General features: G+C 45.9%; 1 protein-coding gene across 2 annotated transcripts in view; it reads right to left on the bottom strand.

Moving 5' to 3' along the window:
• Positions 1-13,078, bottom strand: part of LOC143963516 (NACHT, LRR and PYD domains-containing protein 3-like) — a 72,660-nt gene extending 59,582 nt beyond the window's left edge. For both annotated transcript variants that reach the window (XM_077473172.1, XM_077473173.1), the window contains exons 1-3: positions 13,011-13,078; positions 10,330-10,629; positions 7,021-7,059 (exon numbers count right to left, since the gene is read on the bottom strand). In XM_077473172.1, the coding sequence (XP_077329298.1) occupies positions 7,021-7,059; positions 10,330-10,629; positions 13,011-13,047 (376 nt within the window). In that variant the 5' untranslated portion in view covers positions 13,048-13,078. The remainder of the gene's footprint in view (positions 1-7,020; positions 7,060-10,329; positions 10,630-13,010) is intronic.
• Between the last annotated feature and the right edge of the window lie 8,770 nt (positions 13,079-21,848).

The following is a 21,848-nucleotide window of genomic DNA, read 5'->3' as shown; positions in this document are numbered from 1 at the left end:
GCCCTACACATACCCTTTCTCGCCTGGATGAAGTGACCCGTTTTGAACCCTCCCCCTCCTGGGCCTTTCACACTTCTTAGTATCAGAAAAGGGTAAAAAGGGCTTTGAGCCATCTTGATTTGTACCTTGTTCTCCTATGCAATTCATATTGTTCCTCATTTCAGATGTTTGTTCTTTTTCTTACTGTTCCTTTTTTATTACTTGAATTGTTTCTACAAGTTTGCACCTGCATTTCCCCTAGGGTTTCCTCTGTGCAGTCCGTCTTGCACGCCCTGGACCCTGCCTGGATTGATGGCGTACCCCGTTCCCTTTTTGTAGGGCGGCAGTACCTGCATCAAACACGAGGCTTGGTTATGGGAGCTGGTCTACACAGTGACCCTCATGCGGAAAAAAGTGAAGTTGGTAATTGTTCATGTTTGCTTCCTTTATATATGTACCTGGCACTCATACCCTTCCCTCCCCTACCTCCTCCACTTCCCTCCCCTTCTCGCTACGCTTGCTCTCGAGCAGTCCTTACTCGCTGTTACCATACCGAGGGCCATGTCGGCCCTCTATAATGTAACGTCCTCACTTTTGCATCTCTTTAGGCCCAACAGACAAATGATACTATTACGTTCCAGTCATGTCCCCTTTAATGCTCCATTATGCTTCAGATAGTCTCATGGAATGTTAAAGGGCTTCGTTCCCCCTCCAAAAGGCTGAAGGTACTGAGGCACCTCAAAAGGCTTAAAACAGACATAGCGTTATTACAGGATACCCATCTTTCTTCACCTGACTTTGACCGGATGAAGAAGCTATGGGTGGGTGATGTGGTTGGCTCTGAGGCCATTGGCCATAAGGCGGGAGTACTTATCCTTATTAATAAGAATCTTCCCTGTAAGATCTTATCTACAGACGCAGATCAACAGGGCAGACTTCTTTCTATTCGGGCCTGTATAGGGACCAAAGAGCTTGTAATATCTAATGTCTACGTCCCTAATAACCCCACAAAGCAATTCTTCAGCGCGTTAACTAGCTGGCTCCTGTGTTTTCCTCACCTTCCACAAATTGTAGGGGGCAATTTTAACTCCACTTATCACCTGCTCAACGTTAGGTCCTCGCTTCTGCGCCCTGTCTTATCTTCAGCCCCTACTAATCCCACGAGCCTTGCGTCGACGATGGACTCCCTCCACCTTCATGACATCTGGTGACTACACCACCCGACCGACCGTGAATTCTCTTTTTACTCCCATCCACACAATGTCTTCACTAGGATTGACTACATCTTCTGTACAAACGACCTAATTCCCATACTCCCGGGAGCGGACATCCATGACATAGCTATATCGGACCACGCACCCGTCTCATTGACCCTAGAGACCCCCGACCTTCACACCAACCCCAAAATATGGCATTTTCCATCCTACCTTCAACACAACACAGACTTTCAATCATACATGGAAAAAGAGTGGGTAATTTACACACAAATGAATGTGACGCATACTGATAATCCGAACCTGTTTTGGGATGCTGGCAAAGCGTTCCTCAGGGGACGCATTATCTCCTATGCATCTTCGTTTAAAAAACACGCCCTTCTTAACTACAAGACCTCCAGTTCCAGATTGCACCAAGCCCAGCCAGTACTCTACACCAATGACTCTCCCGAAAACCGGACGGCTTGGCACTTAGCCAAGCAGTCTTTTTGACACATGGGCTGAAACCTTGGAAACCACCAAAAGGGCTTACCTTGATGCTACTTTACATAAATTTGGTAACAAAGCTGGCAAGCTTCTTGCCAGACTTTGCAAAGGTCCCTACCACCCGACGGTTTTCCCATCCATACACGACTCAGACGGTCATGTGACGGCCACGCAGAAAGGCATAAATGCAGCTATGCTGCGCTACTATTCTGCCCTCTATGCAGCAGACCCTATTGACCAGCACACGGCACGCGACTTCCTTGGAAAAGTCGAGTTGACCCGAATATCTCCCACCCAACTCGACGCTCTAAATGCCCCCATCTCCCCTTCGGAAATATCCTCCACGATTTGGAACCTAGCCTCCTCCAAAGCCCCTGGCCCTGATGGCCTGACAGGCGAATTTTACAAATCTTTAGGTCCTCTACTGACTCCGACTCTTACGGATGTCTACCAACACATATGGTCTGGCAGCCCCTATATACCATCAGGTAACCAAGCGATTATCAAACTGCTAGAAAAAAAAGGGAAAGACCCACAAGAACCTGGGTCGTACAGGCCCATCTCGCTCCTAAACCTCAACATCAAGATCCTTTCCAAAATAGTAGCCAACCGCCTGGCCAACGTCATCCCCTCCCTGATACATTCTGCCCAATCAGGTTTTGTCAAGGGCAGAACAGTAACCATTAATATCAGGAAGGTGATGATAGCGCTGGAACACGCTAGATGCAACCCTAACAGTGACTCAGCCATTATTACCCTTGATGCTGAAAAGGCTTTTGAAAATGTTAACTTTGAATGGCTATCCATGGTTTTGGGCGAGATGGGCTTCTCTGGCCCCTTTCTTCACCTAATCAGCTCCATGTACACCTCCCCAGCAGCTAGGCTAGTCGCCGCAGGCCTCCTCTCAGACGAGTTTCGCCTGCATAAGGGAACCAGACAGGTCTGCCCCCTATCCCCACTCCTTTTTAACATTGCCCTTGAACCACTTTACAGATATCTGTCAAACGTAGCCCCGTTACATGGGATCAAAATAGGGTCACACGAACTGAGAACATCTCTTTTTGCAGATGATGTTCTTATTTTTTCCGCCAACCCATCCGCAGACATGCCCACAATTAAATATATTTTTGACCAATTCATAAAATGCTTGGGATTGCGTATAAATTATTCCAAGAGCGAGATACTCCCTTTGGGCTCCCGTCCACCTCCAGCATGGGCACAGCATTCCATTTTCATGATAGCAAAATCACATATCACATACCTAGGTATCAAAATAGGGAAACTCCCTTCTTCTCTCTACCACCTGAATTATCCTCCCCTCTTTGCCAAAATTGTTCAGGAATTTGAAAACTGGATGGATCTGCCTCTTTTGCTTCTGGGAAGGTGTCATCTAGTCAAAATGATCAGTTTTGCACTCCTATTATATCCTCTTCAGACGGTACCTCTACTCCTTCGACACAAGGATACCAAACTCAACAAAAAACAAAAGACCATGCATAGCCTTTTCATAGCACATATTCGATCGCTGTCTGGATTTGAAGGAAGTGTTTGCATTGAGATGTTCTCAGCTTGGACTTTTTACTCTCCTATGTATTTGCACTGCTGCTAATAAACTGCAAAGAAGAGACAATCTTATACTATGTGGGGTCTTTTGTGTCTCTTTATACTCCGGCTCTGAGGCTTTTCTATAACACCACGCCCCGATCGACTGACATTCCTGGTGTATATCTTCTGAGGATACCGGAGAGAGATGTCAGGAGATCTTTTTTGGGGATCACCGATCCAACAAAGCGCTTTGTGACCTCCCTGAATAAGGGGGTGGCTTCTTTTTTTTTTTTTTTTTTTTTTTTCAAAAAATTTTTATTGAGAAAAGAAAAGGGTACATTACAAATGGGTGAATAGTACGTACAAAATTTTTCTCATTTTTGAAAATTTACAGGTTATATAATAGCAATACATTGAGCAACAATTGGTGCCAGGGCACCGTCCCATAAACCACATAATGGAGAGTATCCCTCTCCCTGACAGTCATATAGAAACGAGGTAGTAATAACTGGATGGATCATGGAATAATTAGGCACTAACTCAACCTCGGGGAGAAGAACAATATATATATCAGATCATCAAGAGGGCTCTGAATGGGGGGGGTGTAGGAGGAGGGGGGGGTGGGGCCCATAATTGTAGTCTTGACGTGGGTAGTTACCCCATAGTGGAGGGGGTTGCGGTGGGCCATTGGCCATTGTAGATAAAAGAGTGTTCATCAAGGTGGGCTTGTTCCTGAGGAGTAAGTTGCGATTTCACAAAAGAGTCCCATCTGCTGTGGAAGCACTGAACGGCCTTTTTGTGGGCTAGATTAGCATTAATTTTGTCACGGAATAGGAGATGCAGGAGATCTCTGTGAACTTGCACGACTGAGGGTGGAGCAGTAGATGTCCAATTGGCTAGTATGGCCCGTCTTGCCATCAGGAGGCATATCAGGACCCATTCTTTGTCCCGTGGGACAGAAACTTTCGACCAGGGAAGTAGTGTGGCATCCCAATATCCAAAAATAAGAAGTAAAGGGTCTTTGGGTAGCTTCAGCAGTGTGATCTTAAAGATGAAAGCCAGAATTTGGTCCCAGAACCCCGAGATAAAGGAGCAAGTCCAGTAACGATGCGCGAGAGAGGGCTTAGGTTGTTGGCAGAGAGGGCATAGTGAAGACGGAGTGGAGTGGGGTTGTTTGGCATGGAGAAAGGGGATGTGTGCCCGGTGAGCGATTTTGAGTTGTGTTTCCCTCCAGGATTCATTAGGAACCAAGTTGTAAACTGTGCGAAGACCTTGAAGGATCTTGTCCACCATGTCGTCGTTCGGGAAGTCTTTAGCCCAATTAGACACTGATGAGGAATCCAAGGGAGGCGTCGTTTGGATGAGTAGTGGCTTATAGATATCTGAGATTTTGTATGAGTCCTTCTGTATAAGGGTCTCGAGGAATGACGATGTGAATCTCGTGGATGCATCTCTGCAGGTGTTGCGGAGAAAGCTGAGACATTGGCCATGATGAAACGATGAGGTTGCGGTGAGGGAGAATCGGGTAGCTAGAGTATGAAAAGGTAGAGCCTGGCCAGTAGCAGGATCACATAGGGAGAAGAAGGTGGAGAGACCCTTTTGCCGCCAGGAGTCATAGGGATTATGTTCCAGACCTGGAGAGAAGCTCGGGTTGCCTTGTATCGGGAGAAATTTGGAGATGAAAGGTGAGAGACGGAGGCTTTTCCTTACCTCCCTCCATGCTATAGCAGTGTCTCTCAGCAGAAGGTTATGTTGATATGGTGTTGGTAGAGATTTCCACTTACAGTGGAGAAGGGCTGTTAGAGAGTAGGGGTGGACCATTGCGGCCTCCAATTGGTAATTAGAGCATTTGGATTTTTGGGTTATCCAGTCCAGACCTACCCTTAAAAGACAAGCAAGATTATACATTCTAAGGCTTGGGAGACTAATACCGCCCTCGGTCCTGGGAATATGGAGTTTTGAGAGAGCTATGCGTGGTCGTTTGTTTCGCCATATAAATTTTGAGATCGCAGAATTCAGTAATTTGGAGTCTTTGTGTCTTAGCAGTAGGGGTATTGTCTGGAGAGGATATAACAGGCGGGCGAAACTGACCATTTTCACCAAATGACATCTTCCCAGGAGCGAGAGGGGCAGATCCATCCAGTTGTCTAATTCCTGAGTGATTTTAGTAAAAAGTGGGGGGTAATTCAGGTGGTAGAGAGAGGACGGGAGTTTCCCTATTTTGATTCCCAAGTAAGTGATATGTGACTTGGCCGTAGTGAAGATGGAGTTTTGAACCCAGGCAGGTGGGGGGAGGGATCCTAAGGGCATAATCTCGCTTTTGGAGTAGTTTATGCGCAACCCTGATCATTTCCTGAATAAATCAAAAGTGTATTTTATTGTGGGCATATCTGCGGAAGGGTCAGCAGAGAAGATGAGGACATCATCCGCAAAGAGGGACGTCCTCAACTCTTGGTTCCCTATTTGAATGCCATGTAGCGGGGCAACTGTTAAGAGATATCTAGAGAGTGGTTCCAGAGCTAAGTTAAAGAGGAGTGGGGAGAGGGGGCAACCCTGTCTCGTGCCTTTGTGAAGGCGAAATTCAGGGGGTGGCTTTCTGGTAAAACTTCATTTTATTTGATTGGTATCACGCTGACGGGCATTCAATCGTCATTCCCAATACACCCCTCTTCATGGGACTTCTTCTGATGAAAATCAGCTGCATATGAACTTTTCTTTTTGTTTTCAATTGTGATATTATATTGTACACATCTTATGATTTATTTCATTTCAAACGGTATAAATTATTACACAATTGCACTTTATTATACCATATTTGGATGTCGGCATATCACGCGTGTTGTGTGATTCCCATGAATTGCACTTTTTTCCCTATCGCTGTACTTTTATTTAAAGTGTTTGTTAACCCAAAAAAATTGATCCTGCTCCTTTAAAGCATGTTATACAGCACAGTGCTTGTCCCGTGTCATTTGACCCCTTGTAACACCTGAAATACCTGGCTGATCCTGCCAGTTTCTGCCCTCCCTTCTGTAAACTGACCACGGTGTATCATGGCTGCTGAGACCTGACACTGTGCTCAGTTTACGTACCTCCATCATTAGCCTTCTATCTGCTCTACTCGCTGCTCCTGTGTCCCTCCCCTCTCTGCTTGTGACAGTGCTGTTTTTTTCTTGGTGCTCGATATCTGGGTTATAGTCCTCGGCTGCTGGCTATTTTATGTATTAAGCACTTGTTCAAGAAACCATTAAGGCCCCCTGACCACAGGGGCCATTTCTGTCAGTCCCTGGCCCTTTCTTCTGGTCCCAGGGCCCTTCCCTCCAAGACTGGGGCTCTTCTCTCTGAAGCGGGGGGGCTTTTCTCTAGCCCTTTATAAGCCCAGGTTCCCACTGCTGTGACTTATCATTGGACTTGCAACAAAAGTCACATGCGTGATGTCCTAATCAATGCAACTTAAGTCACAGTAACAAAGAAAAAGGTTCCTGCAATACTTTTCTGTGACTTTGGTAAGATTTGAGTGCCATAGACTACAATGTTAAATCACAAAATCACAAGCAAGTCACAAGCAGGTTGCAAGCAAGTTGAACAACTTTGGGATCACAGCAGTGTGAACTGAGCCCATGTTCTGCAGTGGGTCCCCTTGCTGCCATCTTGGGCCCCCTACAGTGGCAGAATGCCAGGACCCAGTCTCAAGTGCAACCTTTCTGACCCTGGTAGTTCCACCACTGATCCAGACTACAATAAAAACAAAATGTTCATCCAGAAGAGATTTCATATGAAACATGGATGTCCTACTAACCTGATAATGTTTTGCTATGTGTCGTCTTCTTCAGTTTGGCTGGAAATAAGATTAGGGAAGTGATTAGTCCTGACAAACCTCTGAAATGTAGAAAATAATAACTAAGAGAATTATTAGTGTAGCAGATCCTCCCAGACACCATCATCCCACCAACCCCCTGTAGATTGGAGTCTCTCCTCCTCCAGGTAATGGGGAGAGTCTTTGCCTGGTAACATCTCAGCACATTGCAGTGACATGTGACCATGGTGGGGGGACCAGAAAAGCCCCCAATTCTCTGTGCAGGGATTACAGGCACACACCTAGAATCTGGAGCCTTGACTCCTCTTTCTGATGGAGGTTCAGGTAGATACATGGGGCACAAGGCTCAGAACCTCAAGTAACAATCATGAGGGTCTCCTAGGAATACAGCTATAAATATGGAGGTTCTGTATAATAAACAAGTGGCTGTGATTGTATTGCTCTGCCTGGCATGCTGAATGATGTCATAGTGTTATGGTGACTGACTGACGGCATCCTGGAGAAGTGTTACTCCGCTTCCCTTTTACATTGTTCCTGAACTCTGTAGCCTTTCCTTCATCCACAATTTTGCAACCAAATACATTGTATTCTGTAAACTCCCTCAGTAAAGATTATTTAACCCCTTGGTGACTGAGGGGAAAACAAATGTTAATGCCTGAACACAATTTTGCAACTTTGACCCGTGTTAGTAAATCTGTAAGTAGCGCCCCCCACCTTTAGGTGGGTGCTAGTAGGTAAGTGTTAGGTAAATTGCCAGTGCCTTACCCTTTTTGTTTAGGTCTGGTTGTTAATTTGGTTTGGGGAGGAGTAGTAGAATAGAGGGGGGTGTGACCACCTGTACTCTGAGATGAAAGATCTCCTTTGCTTTCTCCAAGAAATGTTCTGGAAAGGAGGTGGGTCAGGGACTGGAGTGCAGGCAGTTTATATGGCCCAGGCCCAATCATTAATTTGTATGGGCAGGGGTGGGACTGATATACATACTGAGGTCACATGCTTCCTGGGGGAGATGGGAAGAAACTGAGTCCAGAGAAACAGACAAAATGTGACTCCAAGGAGCAGGCTTGAAGGCTTAGGGGTTCAGAGACCCCAATGCTGGAGAGCAGGAACCAAATCTGAAGGCCTGAGGGTTCAGAGACCTCAGTGCTGGATGGTTCAACTACACCAAGTCATCAAAGAAACCCTGGGAGAAGTGAACCAGGCATCCCGGCTGGGATGGTTCTAACTACAAGAAACGGGAAGTAGCTGCAAGGAGGATGGAGTAGACCAGGATGTTAACCCGGACTTTCCTGAACTGACCTGGGAGGATCGCAGGAGGCAAGAAAGGCAGGTGAGGCCTGGGACTTCCAGCATCCAAATACCAAGGGGCTTTTCAGAGGGGCATCGTCAGTTCATTAAGGGAAAGGGACTTAAATACTCTAAGAAACCATAAGGAAGAGGCAACTCATACATTCCTTTAACACACTTGTAATGACTGAAACCAAGAAGAATAACGTTATCTGTTCAACCTTTATTGATTGCTTCTGTGGTGAATCGTGCAGGGGTGGAAGAACGGAGGTATGTTAGTGTGACAGAACCCACTGTCACTGTGTGTTTTGGAGGGGGCTGTGGGCTCACCTCCTACCCACAGACTATGGCCCAGCAGAGAACATTGGGGTTTAGAGGGTTATTTGCCATCTCCCACCTGGAGAAGATGCCACCTCCAGACATTTGTGTCCAGAGTCGCCAGTTCATCGGAACCGGGTGAATGTGGTATCTGTGGCTGGGCTTGTGGAGTCATTCCTGGCTACCTAAACTTATTGGCCCGGCTGGGTTAAATATATACTTTTATTCCACAAACAATGTACTTTTAGCTGATAAAGACATATACAAGATGCCACAGAGATAATGTAATGTAATGCTGCATCCCTTCTCTCCCCCCCTCTTGTTGTGTTAATTGTGTTGGGTCATGGCATGTAGACAAAAGGTCTGGTCTGGAGACACATCTCAGCAGGGGATGTGTAAGGAGGGGCTGCCTGCTTGTCATAATCCCTTCATATGCTCCAACTGTAGTTGTTTGAATATACAAGTGTTGAGTTTCCATTGGTTCTTCCTTGTCCCCTACCCCCTCTATGACCAGGCTAAGGGGGTGTCCCTATCTATGTTAAAAGTGTATATTTGGCACTTAATAAACAGTTTATACTCTGGATGTTTAACCCTCAACACCTGTGTGGCTTGTCTTGTGATTGAGGGGTTAAAGGCTGGTTATGGCGAATCTGCAGGCTGCGTGTGCATTTGGAGGACAGGAGACACAGGTCTGGTGGAGATGCTCAGCAGGAGTATCCGAGATCCGTCACAGTTAGCAGTAAAGTATGAACACACAGCAGCTCCCAAGGGAGTAGTGCGCTACATGTACATATCATCACTAGGGATAGGCCCGAGGTTCAAGTCAAACGTAAGTTTGACCCAAACATTGGGTGTTCACGCTTTCATCGAATAGCGAACATTATGGGGCGTTCACGGCAAATTTGAGCACCGCGGAATGCCCCATAATGCACTACGAGATCGCAGTGCATTGACGTCTGATGATTGGCCAAAGTATGTACCTGACCTGAATGCTTTGGCCAATCATAGCGTGCTCTGCTGTGAGAGACATAATTGGCTTGTTTTCAATCCTGTATTATATAATATATCCTGTATGTATACAATGTATTATATAATATATCCTGTATGTATACAATGTATTATATAATGGATCCTGTATGTATACAATGTATTATATAATATATCCTGTATGTATACAATGTATAATATAATATATCCTGTATGTATACAATGTATTATATAATGGATCCTGTATGCATACAATGTATTATATAATATATCCTGTATGTATATAATGTATTATATAATATATCCTGTATGTATACAATGTATAATATAATATATCCTGTATGTATACAATGTATTATATAATGGATCCTGTATGTATACAATGTATTATATAATATATCCTGTATGTATACAATGTATTATATAATGGATCCTGTATGTATACAATGTATTATATAATATATCTTGTATGTATATACCATTATATAGAGGATGCTGTGTGTATACAACTTATTATATAATGGCTTCTGTATGTATACTTCCCTGAGGCCTCATATTTGTGTACTGTCAGTGGGAAGTGGTTCATCCAGTTGGAAGCTCCTGATTGGTCACTGGCTTTCCCTGGGTGACATTCCTTGTTCTTCCTCACACAGATATTGATCGGGAATTGGTTGAAAATGAACATTATAGATGGGAACTCACCATGTTGTGCTCTCCTTTCCTTGAGCTCATTTGCGGGTCCCTTCAGATCGATGACTTCAAAGACATGAATGGTGACATCCAGAGCCTCTTCTCCATATTTGTCTATAAGGAGGTCCTTGGTGGTGATCCAGTCTGCATTTTCTAGTCTTCCTCGGGGGATGGGACGTGTATCTCCATAGGTGAAATCAGACAATTTGTTCCTAAATCTCTTGAAGTCACTTCCTTTCAGATCCTCCAGAGAATATATGAGAAGATCCCCGGGGGTTTGTGGGACCTTTCCCGGGACACCAGGAGCCGACCCTGCAGAGAGAACAAGCAACAACTATAAAAATTAATTCTGATTGGATGATTTCTGACACATGACAGCAGATACAGTGCCTTGAAAAAGTATTCATACCCCTTGAAATTTTCCACATTGTGTCATGTTACATCCAAAAACGTAAATCTATTTTATTGGGATTTTATGTGATAGACCAACACAAAGTGGCACATAATTGTGAAGTAGAAGGAGAATGATAAATGGTTTTCAAATAAATATGTGAAAAGTGTGGGGGGATTTGTATTACGCTGACTCAATACTTTGTATAACTACTTTTCACTGCAATGACAGCTGCAAGTCTTGCCACAAATTTGCAATTCGATTTAGGTCTGGACTGTGACTGGGCCATTCTAACACATGGATATGCTTTGATATAAACCATTCCATTGTAGCTCTGGCTGGATGTTTCGGGTCGTTGTCCTGCTGGAAGGTGAACCTCCTCCCCAGTCTCATGTCTTTTGCAGACTCTAATGCCGCATACACACGACAGGACTTAAGTCCGGCAGACTTTCGACAGAGTTCTGACGGAGTTCTGACAGAGTTCTGACGGACTTTCCGAATGAACGGACTTGGCCACACACAATCACACCAAAGTCCGACGGATTCGAACGTGATGACGTATGACTGGACTAGAATAAGGAAGTTCATAGCCAGTAGCCAATAGCTGCCCTAGCGTCGGTTTTAGTCCGTCAGACTAGCACACACACGAGCGGATTTCTGGGTCCGGCAGAGTTCTGGCGGAAAAATTTGAAGCATGTTCCATTTCTAAAGTCTGTCAGACTTTTGCAAATCAAAAGTCCGTTGCAGCCCACACACGATCGAATAGTCTGCCGGAATCATTCCGTCAGACTTTTGATGTTGAAAAGTCCGGTCGTGTGTACGGGGCATAACAGGTTTTCTTCTAAGATTTCCCTGTATTTGTCTCCATCCATCTTCCCATAATCTCTGACCAGCTTCCCCGTCCCTGCTGTAGAAAAGCATCCCCGCCACATGGCGCTGCCACCACCATGTTTCACGGTGTGGATGGTGTGCTCAGGGTGATGTGAAATGGTCATTTTCCGCCACACGTAGCGTTTGGTTTTTAGGCCAAAAAGTTAAATATTGGTCTCATCTGACCAGAGCACCTTCTTCCACATGTGGATCTCTGCAGCTCCTCCAGAGTTACCATGGACCTCTTGGCTCTTCTCTGATGAATGCTCTCCTTGCCCGGCCTGTCTGTTTAGGTGGACGGTCATGTCTTGGTAGGTTTGCAGTTGTGCCATACTTATTCCATTTCCCGATGATGGATTGAACAGAGCTCTGTGAGATGTTCAAAGCTTGGGATATTTTTTATAACCTAATCCTGCTTTGTACTTCTCCACAACTTTATCCATGACCTGTCTGGTGTGTTCCTTGGCCTTCATGATGCTGTACCTTCATGAATAATTCACATAATGTGTGTAATATGTTTATTTCCTGTAATCTTCAGCTCCATCTAGTGGCCATAATGTCATATATTACTGGTTGAGGTATATCAAGAAAATACTGTATTATGGCCACTAGATGGAGCTGAAGATTATAGGAAGTAAACCTGTTAGACACATTACGGGGATTATCAGTGATGGTTGTAGAAATGACACAAGCTCATAATATTTTTATGTATATATCTATATATATATATATATATATATCTATATCTATATCTATATCTATATCTATATCTATATCTATATCTATATCTATATCTATAGATATAGATATAGATATAGATATAGATATAGATATAGATATATATATCTATATATATATATATATATATATATCTATATATATATATATATATATATATATATATATATATATATATATATATATCTCCTAATGCATATGTAGGAATTTTAAACATCATGTTTATTGATTGTTTCGTAGTTAACTAAAATAAACTATCAATCCTTTAAGAAACCTTCCCCCTGAATAATGATGTGTCTGATCAGTGTGAACTAAGAACTCTGATTACCCCCAAATCTCCCAGCAGTATGTGTCATGTGACACAGGGATGTTTTCTCCTTAGGGTTATAGATAAAGAATTCCCCCGACCACTACACAAACAGCCATAACATTTGGGGTCCTCCAGTCATTATGGATCACTGGACCATCTCAGAAGATCATTTCCATCAATGATAAATAAAATCTGAAGAGATGGGAATGTGATGGTGGAATTGATGAAAAGCTCCTGAACTCTTCTAATGGGTGGACTGACCAGATGTCTACAGGAAATGTCCAGAATACGGACACATAAGACTTTCTATCCTCTAATTCCAATCTCTGGAGATGTGAGATGGAGGAACACATTGGAAAGGATGGTCAGGATCAGCAGTCATACCTTGTGGGGAGGAGGATGAGGAGAAATAGGCCCCCATTACATCAGAAGATGACCCGAGATGACATCACCTGGAAAGAGACCAAACAATAACAATCTCATTTGTAGTGCAATGAACAGGAATTTGCTTCCTTATGTGAATAACGATTGGCTGTCTAGTTGTCCAATCTGGGAAGATCTGAAATTGACTTCTGTTAGTGATGGCCGAATGGTTCACCCGGCGGTCGTTTCGCGGCGAATTTCGGCTGTTTGCGGTCCGCCCGTTCGGCGGACTATTGGCGCCGTTCGCCCCGGCGGACTTCCGTGTTTACTGTGTAAAAGAACTTTGACCTATGATGACACATCCATCATGGGGTACAGGACAACCAATTGAAACATTACAGCACATGGACACTTGGACATTCCCCCTAACTTATAAATACACCCGATCCAGCGGCCATTTTACATTTTTTCTTCTGTCACTATAGGGAGAGGTTGCTATGTGGAGCAGGGAGAGATTACAGTGACCCAAATCGCTAGCTATTTGGTACACAAAAGTTCTTTTCAGGACTAGTATAGGTGTTAGGTGCAGTTCAGGATAGGCAGTGCTGTGCTAGTGATTGTTGCAGCAGCCTGAGTGTCTTTTGTCAGTTTAGAGAAAGGGACAGGACGGTGTGTGCTGCAGGGACAGCCAGTTTAGTCATTAGCTGTTAGTATCAGGTCCACAAAAGTGCTATTTCAATTATTGTTCCAGTAGCCTCTGTTTTGTCAGTTTATATAGGGACAGGCAGGAAGCAGTGTGTGAGGCAGTGAGGGTCAGTTTAATCAGTAGCTGTTACTATTAGTTCCACAAAGGTTCTTTTCAGGACTGGTATCAGTGGTATGGTAATAGGCTTGTACACGTATAATATTCTTTCTTCCAAATATAGAAAGAATATTATACTTGACTGCTGCCCTTCTGCTGCAGTCTGCTAATCATTCACAACCCACTTGTTCCACAAAGCTCCTTATAAGGACTGGTAACTTGGTCTGTCTAGGGTGCTACAGTATATAGGGTTGAGTGAGGTACAGTCTGCCATTCTATAAGGACTGGTATAGGTCCACAGTACATAGGGTTGAGGGGCACTACTGCTGACCGCTGCCCTATACTGCAGCAGTCCTTCAGCAGTATAGGGACTGACGTACAGTCTGCTAATCACTCGCACACAACCTACTTGGTCCACAAAGGTCCTTATAAGGACTGGTAAGGTATAGGGTACTACAGTACATAGGGTTGAGTGAGGTACAGTCTGCCATTCTATAAGGACTGGTATCGGTCCACAATACATAGGGTTGAGGTGCACTACTGCTGACCGCTGCCCAATACTGCAGCAGTCCTTCATTGGTATAGGGACTGAGAGTTTTGTCACAGGGTCATTTAAAAAATGACAGGCAGAGGAAGAGGCAGGCCCTTCCGCATGGGTGGTAGGAGTAGGGCAGAAGCAACAGGCTTGAGCCAAATTGGGAAGTTGCAGAAGGTGCGTTCAATTATTTTAAAGGACGCACCAGACTTGGTTGAGTGGCTCGCTCAGCCTTACTCTTCTGCACCCTCCTCATCCTCTCGATTTGCACCCTCTTCTTCACTCTCTGCTATGTGCACCCCCAAAGACACTACCACCAACAACAACACCACCATCACCACCACCACCACATACCTTCCGCTTGAGTCACAGGAATTATTTTCCGATCCATATCAAGACATTTCTGATGCGCAGCCACTCTTGGTATTGCATCAGGAAGAGGAGGCAGCAACAACCGCTACTCAGCAGTCTGACGACAGTACCCAGATCAGCCCAAGGAGGAGGTTGATCCCCGGTGTTGCTGCCTACTCCGAGATCTCTACTTATAGCGACGGGGAAGGTGACGTTGATGATGACGTGTCTAGTGATGTCATGTGGATGCCCACAAGAGAGGAAGAGGAGGGGAGTTCAGAGGGAGATATGGACCAGCAGATAGGGAGGAGAAGCAGGAATAACTTACATTGCACAGGAGGGACAAAGCAGACTGCAAATGTATCAGGTCATAGTCAGAGGTCAGAGGTCAGAGTCATCGACCATGTACGGTCAGATCTGGCGCTCCCAGGACACCGGCACATGGCTCCGCAGTGTGGGCTTTTTTTAACGTGTCCGCTGCTGACAATAGCGTTGCCATCTGCAATCTTTGCAGTCAACGCATTAGTCGCGGTAAGCCCAACACTCACCTAGGGACGACCGCCTTAAGAAGGCACATGAGCAGCCATCACCGAACCCAGTGGGAGCAACGGAACACACAAAGCCACACTCCAGGCTCTCACCGTTCAGCCTCGTCTTCTACTTCTCCTTCTCCTCTCTCCTCACAATTGTCCTCCACTCCACCTTCCATCACGCCAAGCTCACGTTTTTCTGCAAAAAGGCAGGCTTCCGTGGGCCTAATGTTCGAGCATAAAAAAATGATGACGCCGGATAACCCTCTTGCCCAACGGTTGACGGCTGGCTTGTCAGAACTCATAGCCCGCCAACTACTGCCATATAAACTGGTGGACTCGGAGGCCTTTCGCAAATTTGTGGCCATTGGAACACCACAATGGAAAGTCCCAGGAAGGAAGTATTTCTCAGAGAAGGGCATCCCAGAGCTATATGGCCATGTTCAGCGGCAAGTGAATGTATCTCTGGCACACAGTGTCGGTGCCAAGATACATCTGACCACAGACACGTGGTCTAGCAAACCAGGCAGGGAAGGTATATCACTTTTACTGCCCACTGGGTGAACCTTCTGACGGCCGTCAAGCATGTAACCCGTGGCACCCGTGTAGATTTGGTTTCACCGCCACGGATTGCATGCAGGCCTGACTCTTCTTCTCCTCCTCCTCCTACTCCATCCTTTTCCACTGCTAGCGTCTCTTCCACTGCGCCGCCCAAGCTCCCCAGAACCTATTTGACATGCCAGGTGAGACGCTGCCATGCCGTGCTGCGTCTGTTGTGCTGGAAGCCAAGAACCCGGCACTCCTTTCAGCTTTGCGTTCACAGGCAGATCAGTGGCTAACACCGCTCAATTTGACAGTTGGTAAAGTGGTGTGTGACAACGGTGCCAATCTGCTTAGCGCATTGAAACAGGGCAAAATCACGCATGTGCCATGCATGGCACACGTCTTAAACTTGGTCGTGCAGCGATTCCTTGTCAAATACCCTGGGGTCCAGGACATCTTGCGACAGGCAAGGAAAATCCCGGCCCATTTCAGAAGATCTTACACGGCCATGGCTCGGCTTGCTGACATTTAGCAGCGACATAATCTGCCGGTCAGACGTCTTATTTGCGATTGCCCGACGCGATGGAACTCAACCTTCTATAAGCTTGATAGGCTGCTCCAGCAGAAACGTTCAGTTAACGTCTACCTGTATGAACTCTGCGGCAGAACCGGCTCTGGGGAGCTCGGTTTTTTTCACCGCGCCAGTGGCTGCTCATGCGCGACGCATGCAGACTTCTGCACCCATTTGAGGAGATCACCAAACTGGTCAGTCGCAGCCATGGCGCCATCAGTGACATGGTACCTTATGCCTTCTTTATGGAGTGTGCATTGCTTCGTGTCATTGATCAAGCTGTGGAGGAGCAGGAGCGGGAAGATGAGGAAGTTGCAATGCTGGATGAATTCCCAGGGGGGGGCTACTCTATCTGAGACAAGTCAACAACAGGAGTCTGAAGAGGAGTCAGAGGAGGATGGTGCCGGGGCGGATGAGGAGGAGCAACAAGAGCATGCTTTAATCCTTTCTGGGATCCCTGTTGTGCGTGGATGGGGAGAGGAGAATGAAGAGGACGACATTATCCTGGATGATGAGCAGGAGCCAGGCCACCACACTGCTTCCACTTTAGTGCAAATGGGGGCCTTCATGCTCCAGTGTTTTAATAGGGACCCCCATATAAAAAGCATAAGGGTCAAGGACCAGTACTGGGTGGCAACGTACTTAGACCCCCGGTACAAACACAAAATGGCAGAAATGTTACCGCCATCACAGAGGGCTGTCAGCATGCAGCACTTCCAGGCCTTGCTTCGAGAAATGCTGCATTCTGCTTTTGCGTGCGCTGGCAGAGGAGCAATTCCCACTCCCAGAGAAGGAGTTGCGGGTACCAATCCAACAGCGCCTGCAAGAAGAGGCCGGTTTGAAGATGTGTTGTTGACTTCAGATATGAGTCATTCTTTCAGCCGACCCATCGACAGGTGTCATCAGGATCCAGCATCAGGGAATGCCTAGACCGTCAGGTGTCCGACTACATCGGGTTAACGGCGGATGTGGACGCTTTGAGGAGTGATGAACTCCTGGACTACTGGGTGGGCAGGCTTGACCTCTGGCCAGAGCTTGCCCAATTTGCAATCGAACTGTTGGCTTGCCCCTCATCCAGTGTCCTGTCCCCGTGTTGTGCTGACATCCTCCTGGGGCTGTACCTCTGCTGTGCATATTATGAGGGGCTCCCACCATCCCTGTGCTGTGCTGACTTCCTCCTGCGGCTGTACCTCTGCTGTGCATATTTTGAGGTGCTCCCACCATCCCTGTGCTATGCTCATTATGATGGGCTCCCACCATCCATGTGCTGTGCTGACTTACTCCTGGGGCTGCTTATTATGAGGGGCTCCCACCATCCCTGTGCTATGCTGACATCCTCCTGGGGCTGCTTATTATGAGGGGCTCCTACCATCCCTATGCTATGCTGACATCCTCCTGGGGCTGCTTATTATGAGGGGCTCCCACCATCCCTGTGCTATGCTGACTTCCTCCTGGGGCTGCTTACGGTGCAGGTGTCAGTGCTGTATATCATGGCGCTGATGTCAGTGCTGTATATCACGGTGCTGGTGTGAGTGCTTTATGTCACGCTGCTGATGTCAGTGCTCTCTATCATGGTGCTGCTGTCAGTGCTGTATATCACGGTGCTGGTGTTAGTGCTTTATGTCACGCTGCTGATGTCAGTGCTTTCTATCACGGTGCTGGTGTCAGATCACTCTATCACGGTGCTGGTGTCATTGCTGTATGTCACGCTGCTGGTGATCATCTCCTGCACCCTCTTCTTTGCCTACCCTGACCTTCCCTCTCCTCCATTGCCTTCATGCGCTCCACAGTCCCGAGTTGTCACAACAATTTCCCATTTAAAAAAATAATGCTTGTAGTTGTTGATCCCAGATTCACCTCATACATGTGTTATGTCATTGGCCATGTGGTGGGACTATGTTTGCACAGCTATTAATTATTTTGTGGCTGCAAATTTGACCTGTAAGTTTGCGAAGTTCGCCTCCCATTGAAGTCAATGGGGTCCGCCGCGAACGTTCCGGTTCGCGAACTATCGGCCGCGTTCGCAGTCCGCGTTCGCGAAACGTCCCGTCGGAAGTTCGTCCATCACTAACTTCTGTCATTTACAGCCCATAACTATGATGGTCACTAAATAACTTAATCCCAGCATTCATCTATTGGTATCTCGGGGGTCACAAAGGAATGTCACTCTGTTAAGGGCCCCAATTTTTACAGGCTCATATATTTAGGTGTCCCCTCCACAAATCTGTGCCATTCATAGCCAAGACTGGTACTAACCAGCACCAAAGTATCAACCAGTAAGATGTCTACAGAGAGGTCAGGTAATAAAAATGAGAATACCTCAAAATAGAAGCGATGTGTGATCAGCAGAGACCTCCATTCAATAATAAGATGCTTCTAAGTGGATTCTTAAGGAAGGTCGGTAATTATTGTTCATAAAAAGGTTAAACACCATTAATGAATTTTGTGTCTCTTTAGTGGCCACTTTGTCAGGGAAAGGTGTATAGTACACTTTAATGGGTGGGAGCTGTGTGTGTCCTTCAGCCCAGACTATACTGTACAGTATACTGATATGTAAGGTTTTTTTTATATAATTATTCATGACCTATTAATATTCCTGGCCAGGGCTGAAACTAGGGGGCAGGGGGAGGCTGCCCCGGGTGCGGCATTGAGAGGGGTGCTGCAGCTGGTACTGATCCTCCTGCAACAGCTGAAAGGCTGCTTCTCTTCCTTTACCTCCCGCTAGCCTTTAACTGCTCCTGGAGGAAAATTCAGGGATCAGTACATACCCGTCAAAGCTGACCCAGCTGCCACTCCGGTTCCTGCCCCTTCTTCAGATCATGCCCCCCTCCACTCCTCTGTCCCCCTCCTCTGGTACCCCTGCATTGCTCACATCTTCTTCCTGGCTAGTCATGTAGTGCAGGCTGAATAAAAACATGATCCTGAGCACAGAGAAGCCCATAATATGATCAGGAAGACAGCCATACAAAGTTATAACTTTTCCTGGTCTTTCCTTCCCCCACTATCCATCCTATCTGCTGCTGCGGGAATCTAGATGGAGAGCGGGGAAGGAAAGACCAGGAGAATGGGTGCCAAGGAAGGTTATAACTTTGTTTGGCTGTCTTCCTGATCATATTATGAGCTTCTCCATGATGATGATCATGTTTTTATTCAGCCTGCAGTGCACACAACTAGCCAGGGAGAGGAGGTGAGTGCTGCGGGGTTACCAGTGGAGGGGGGGCAGAGGAGGGGGACCAGAGGAGCACGGGGGGAACCAGAGAAACACAGGGGGATCCAGAGGAGCAAGGAAGCCTCCAGGAAGCACACAGGGTGTCAGAGGGGGCAGGATCACCAGTTTACATCACCAGGTCGCCCGGCCCTCAGCTATATAAGAACTGTCACCCAGAAGTAGTGTCACTCAGCAGGAGCATCCCATGGAGGCGGAACGGTTTTGGCTTTTTTTTTTTTTTTGTTCGAACACGCAACCACCATTAAAGTCTTTGGGAAACGAACGTGAAAAATCAAAAGTGCTCATTTTTAAGGCTTAGGGAAAAAAGGTGCATATAAAAAGTGATGGGGACCCGGGTCCTGCCCCAGGGGACATGTATCAATGCAAAAAAAAAAAAAGAAAAGCTTTAGAAATGGCAGTTTTTTTGGGAGCAGTGATTTTAAGAATCAGAACAGTAGAAGCATTAAGAGTTTTGGTGTGCAACAGTCAGCCACCTTTCTATTGTGCCCCATCCCCTCAGTTTAATAAGGGCCCCCCCTGAAAAGCATTAAATTACTACTTAAATTACTGTGAGGTGTCAGATGTCGGTGTTTTGTCGAATACTGTCCCCCGTCAGATAGTGTCTGCCCTATACTGCGCTTGTGCAGTACGGAGGACAAGGAGAAGCCAAAGGTCTCCGAATATGAATGGCACCTGTGCACTGAGTCCATGTTCAAGCCCCACCATCCAAGTGGACATAGAGAATAAAAAATTGCAGAGCGAAGCGAGGCCATGCCCGAAGCATGGCGAGCGAAGTGAGCTCACGAGGGGCCCTCTTACTAAGTGCTGTTTCATCATCTACTGTATGTCCACTTGCATGGTGGGGCTTGAACCTGGACTCAGGGCACAAAGTGTACAGGCGTTGTTCATCTTTGAATACTTTCTGTGTCTCCTTGTCCTCTGTACTGCGCAAGTGCTGCACCTGCGCAGTATGGGGCGGACACTATCCGATGGGGGACGGTTCTCAGCAGAACACCGGCAATTGACTGTGTACAGTTGAGGGAACTCCTAGACTCCTCCTCGAGGTATCATATGACACAGCTGAAGAGAGACTGGGGATGCAGAAATTTTCCTACTTCTGTGCTGTGCTGAATCTGAGGTCTGGTAAGTGGGGAGACATCAATTTTTTTTTTTAATTTCATAATCTTTATTCATTTTCAACATACTTTTACATAATAAAAGCAAAAAAAGCATTCTCTATAGCATGTGTAGCACTTATTTCACCTTTACAAATACAGTAATACTTTAGTGAGTAATAAAAAAACCTTTAGAAAACATTCCTATCCATGATGTGTCAATATTTCTTCTATCTAACCCCTCTTTTCGCTCATTGCTCATATAATCCTCCTTCCCCTCCTACTTCCTCTCTCTCTACCCAGCTTTCACCTCTCCCATACCTCATTCTGGGTATCTCATTCTATCCAGCCAGGGTTTCCACATCTTTTTAAATTCTTTAAAATTTCCTCTTCTCAAATATATCACCCTCTCTTTCCATATTGTCTCCATAGTTGCTGTCTGCCAGTCCACTACTGAAGGAGCATTTTTTGCTTGCCACCTTTGAGCTAACAATCTTCTTGCCTGAAACAAACATCTCAGTATTGCTTTATTGGTATGTCGCGATCTCCCTATTGCTTCACCCAGGCCCAGCACACATATCCTTGGATCACCTCTGATCGTTACACCAAATGTTTCATTCAAGGTGATAACAATCTCTGACCAGTAACGAAACAATTTTGGGCATCGCCAGAACATGTGAGCTAGGTCTCCAGACTCTTGACATCTAGGGCACCTATCATCTGCTCTACGTCCAAAACTGAACAGTCTTTTTGGCGTATAATAGGCCCTATGCAGCAGCATTAAGTGTGACATCTTCTGGGCGGGCGAAACTGAGATTGAGTAACCATCCTCCAATATTTTCCTCCACTGTTCATCCGTGAATGTTCCCAACTCCTCCTCCCATTTCCTTCTGCATTTAAACCCTTCTGGGCTTCCTATACTTCCTTCACATATGACTGGATATACATCCGCTATAAATCCTTTTGTCCTCACTGGGGCCTTTAATCTGGTAAAAATAGGGGAGCTATTCCACACAGGACCTTGCCTATTAAATTGTTTCCCTAGGGCGTGTCTGATTTGAAGGTATTTATAAAATGATTGTTTGGGTATATCAAACTCTGATCTTAAAGCACTAAATGTTTTTAATATTTTCCCTGTATATAACTGGGCCAACCTATCTATCCCTTTAACTTCCCAATCTTTATATACCCCTATTTCTTCCAT

Source organism: Lithobates pipiens, unplaced genomic scaffold (genome assembly GCF_037356315.1).
Source record: "Lithobates pipiens isolate NorthernLeopardFrog02 unplaced genomic scaffold, aLitPip1_a1.2 Scaffold_8, whole genome shotgun sequence".
Taxonomy (NCBI): domain Eukaryota; kingdom Metazoa; phylum Chordata; class Amphibia; order Anura; family Ranidae; genus Lithobates; species Lithobates pipiens.
The sequence above is the reverse complement of the archived record's forward strand: the minus strand, read 5'-3'. Positions and strand labels throughout refer to the sequence as shown.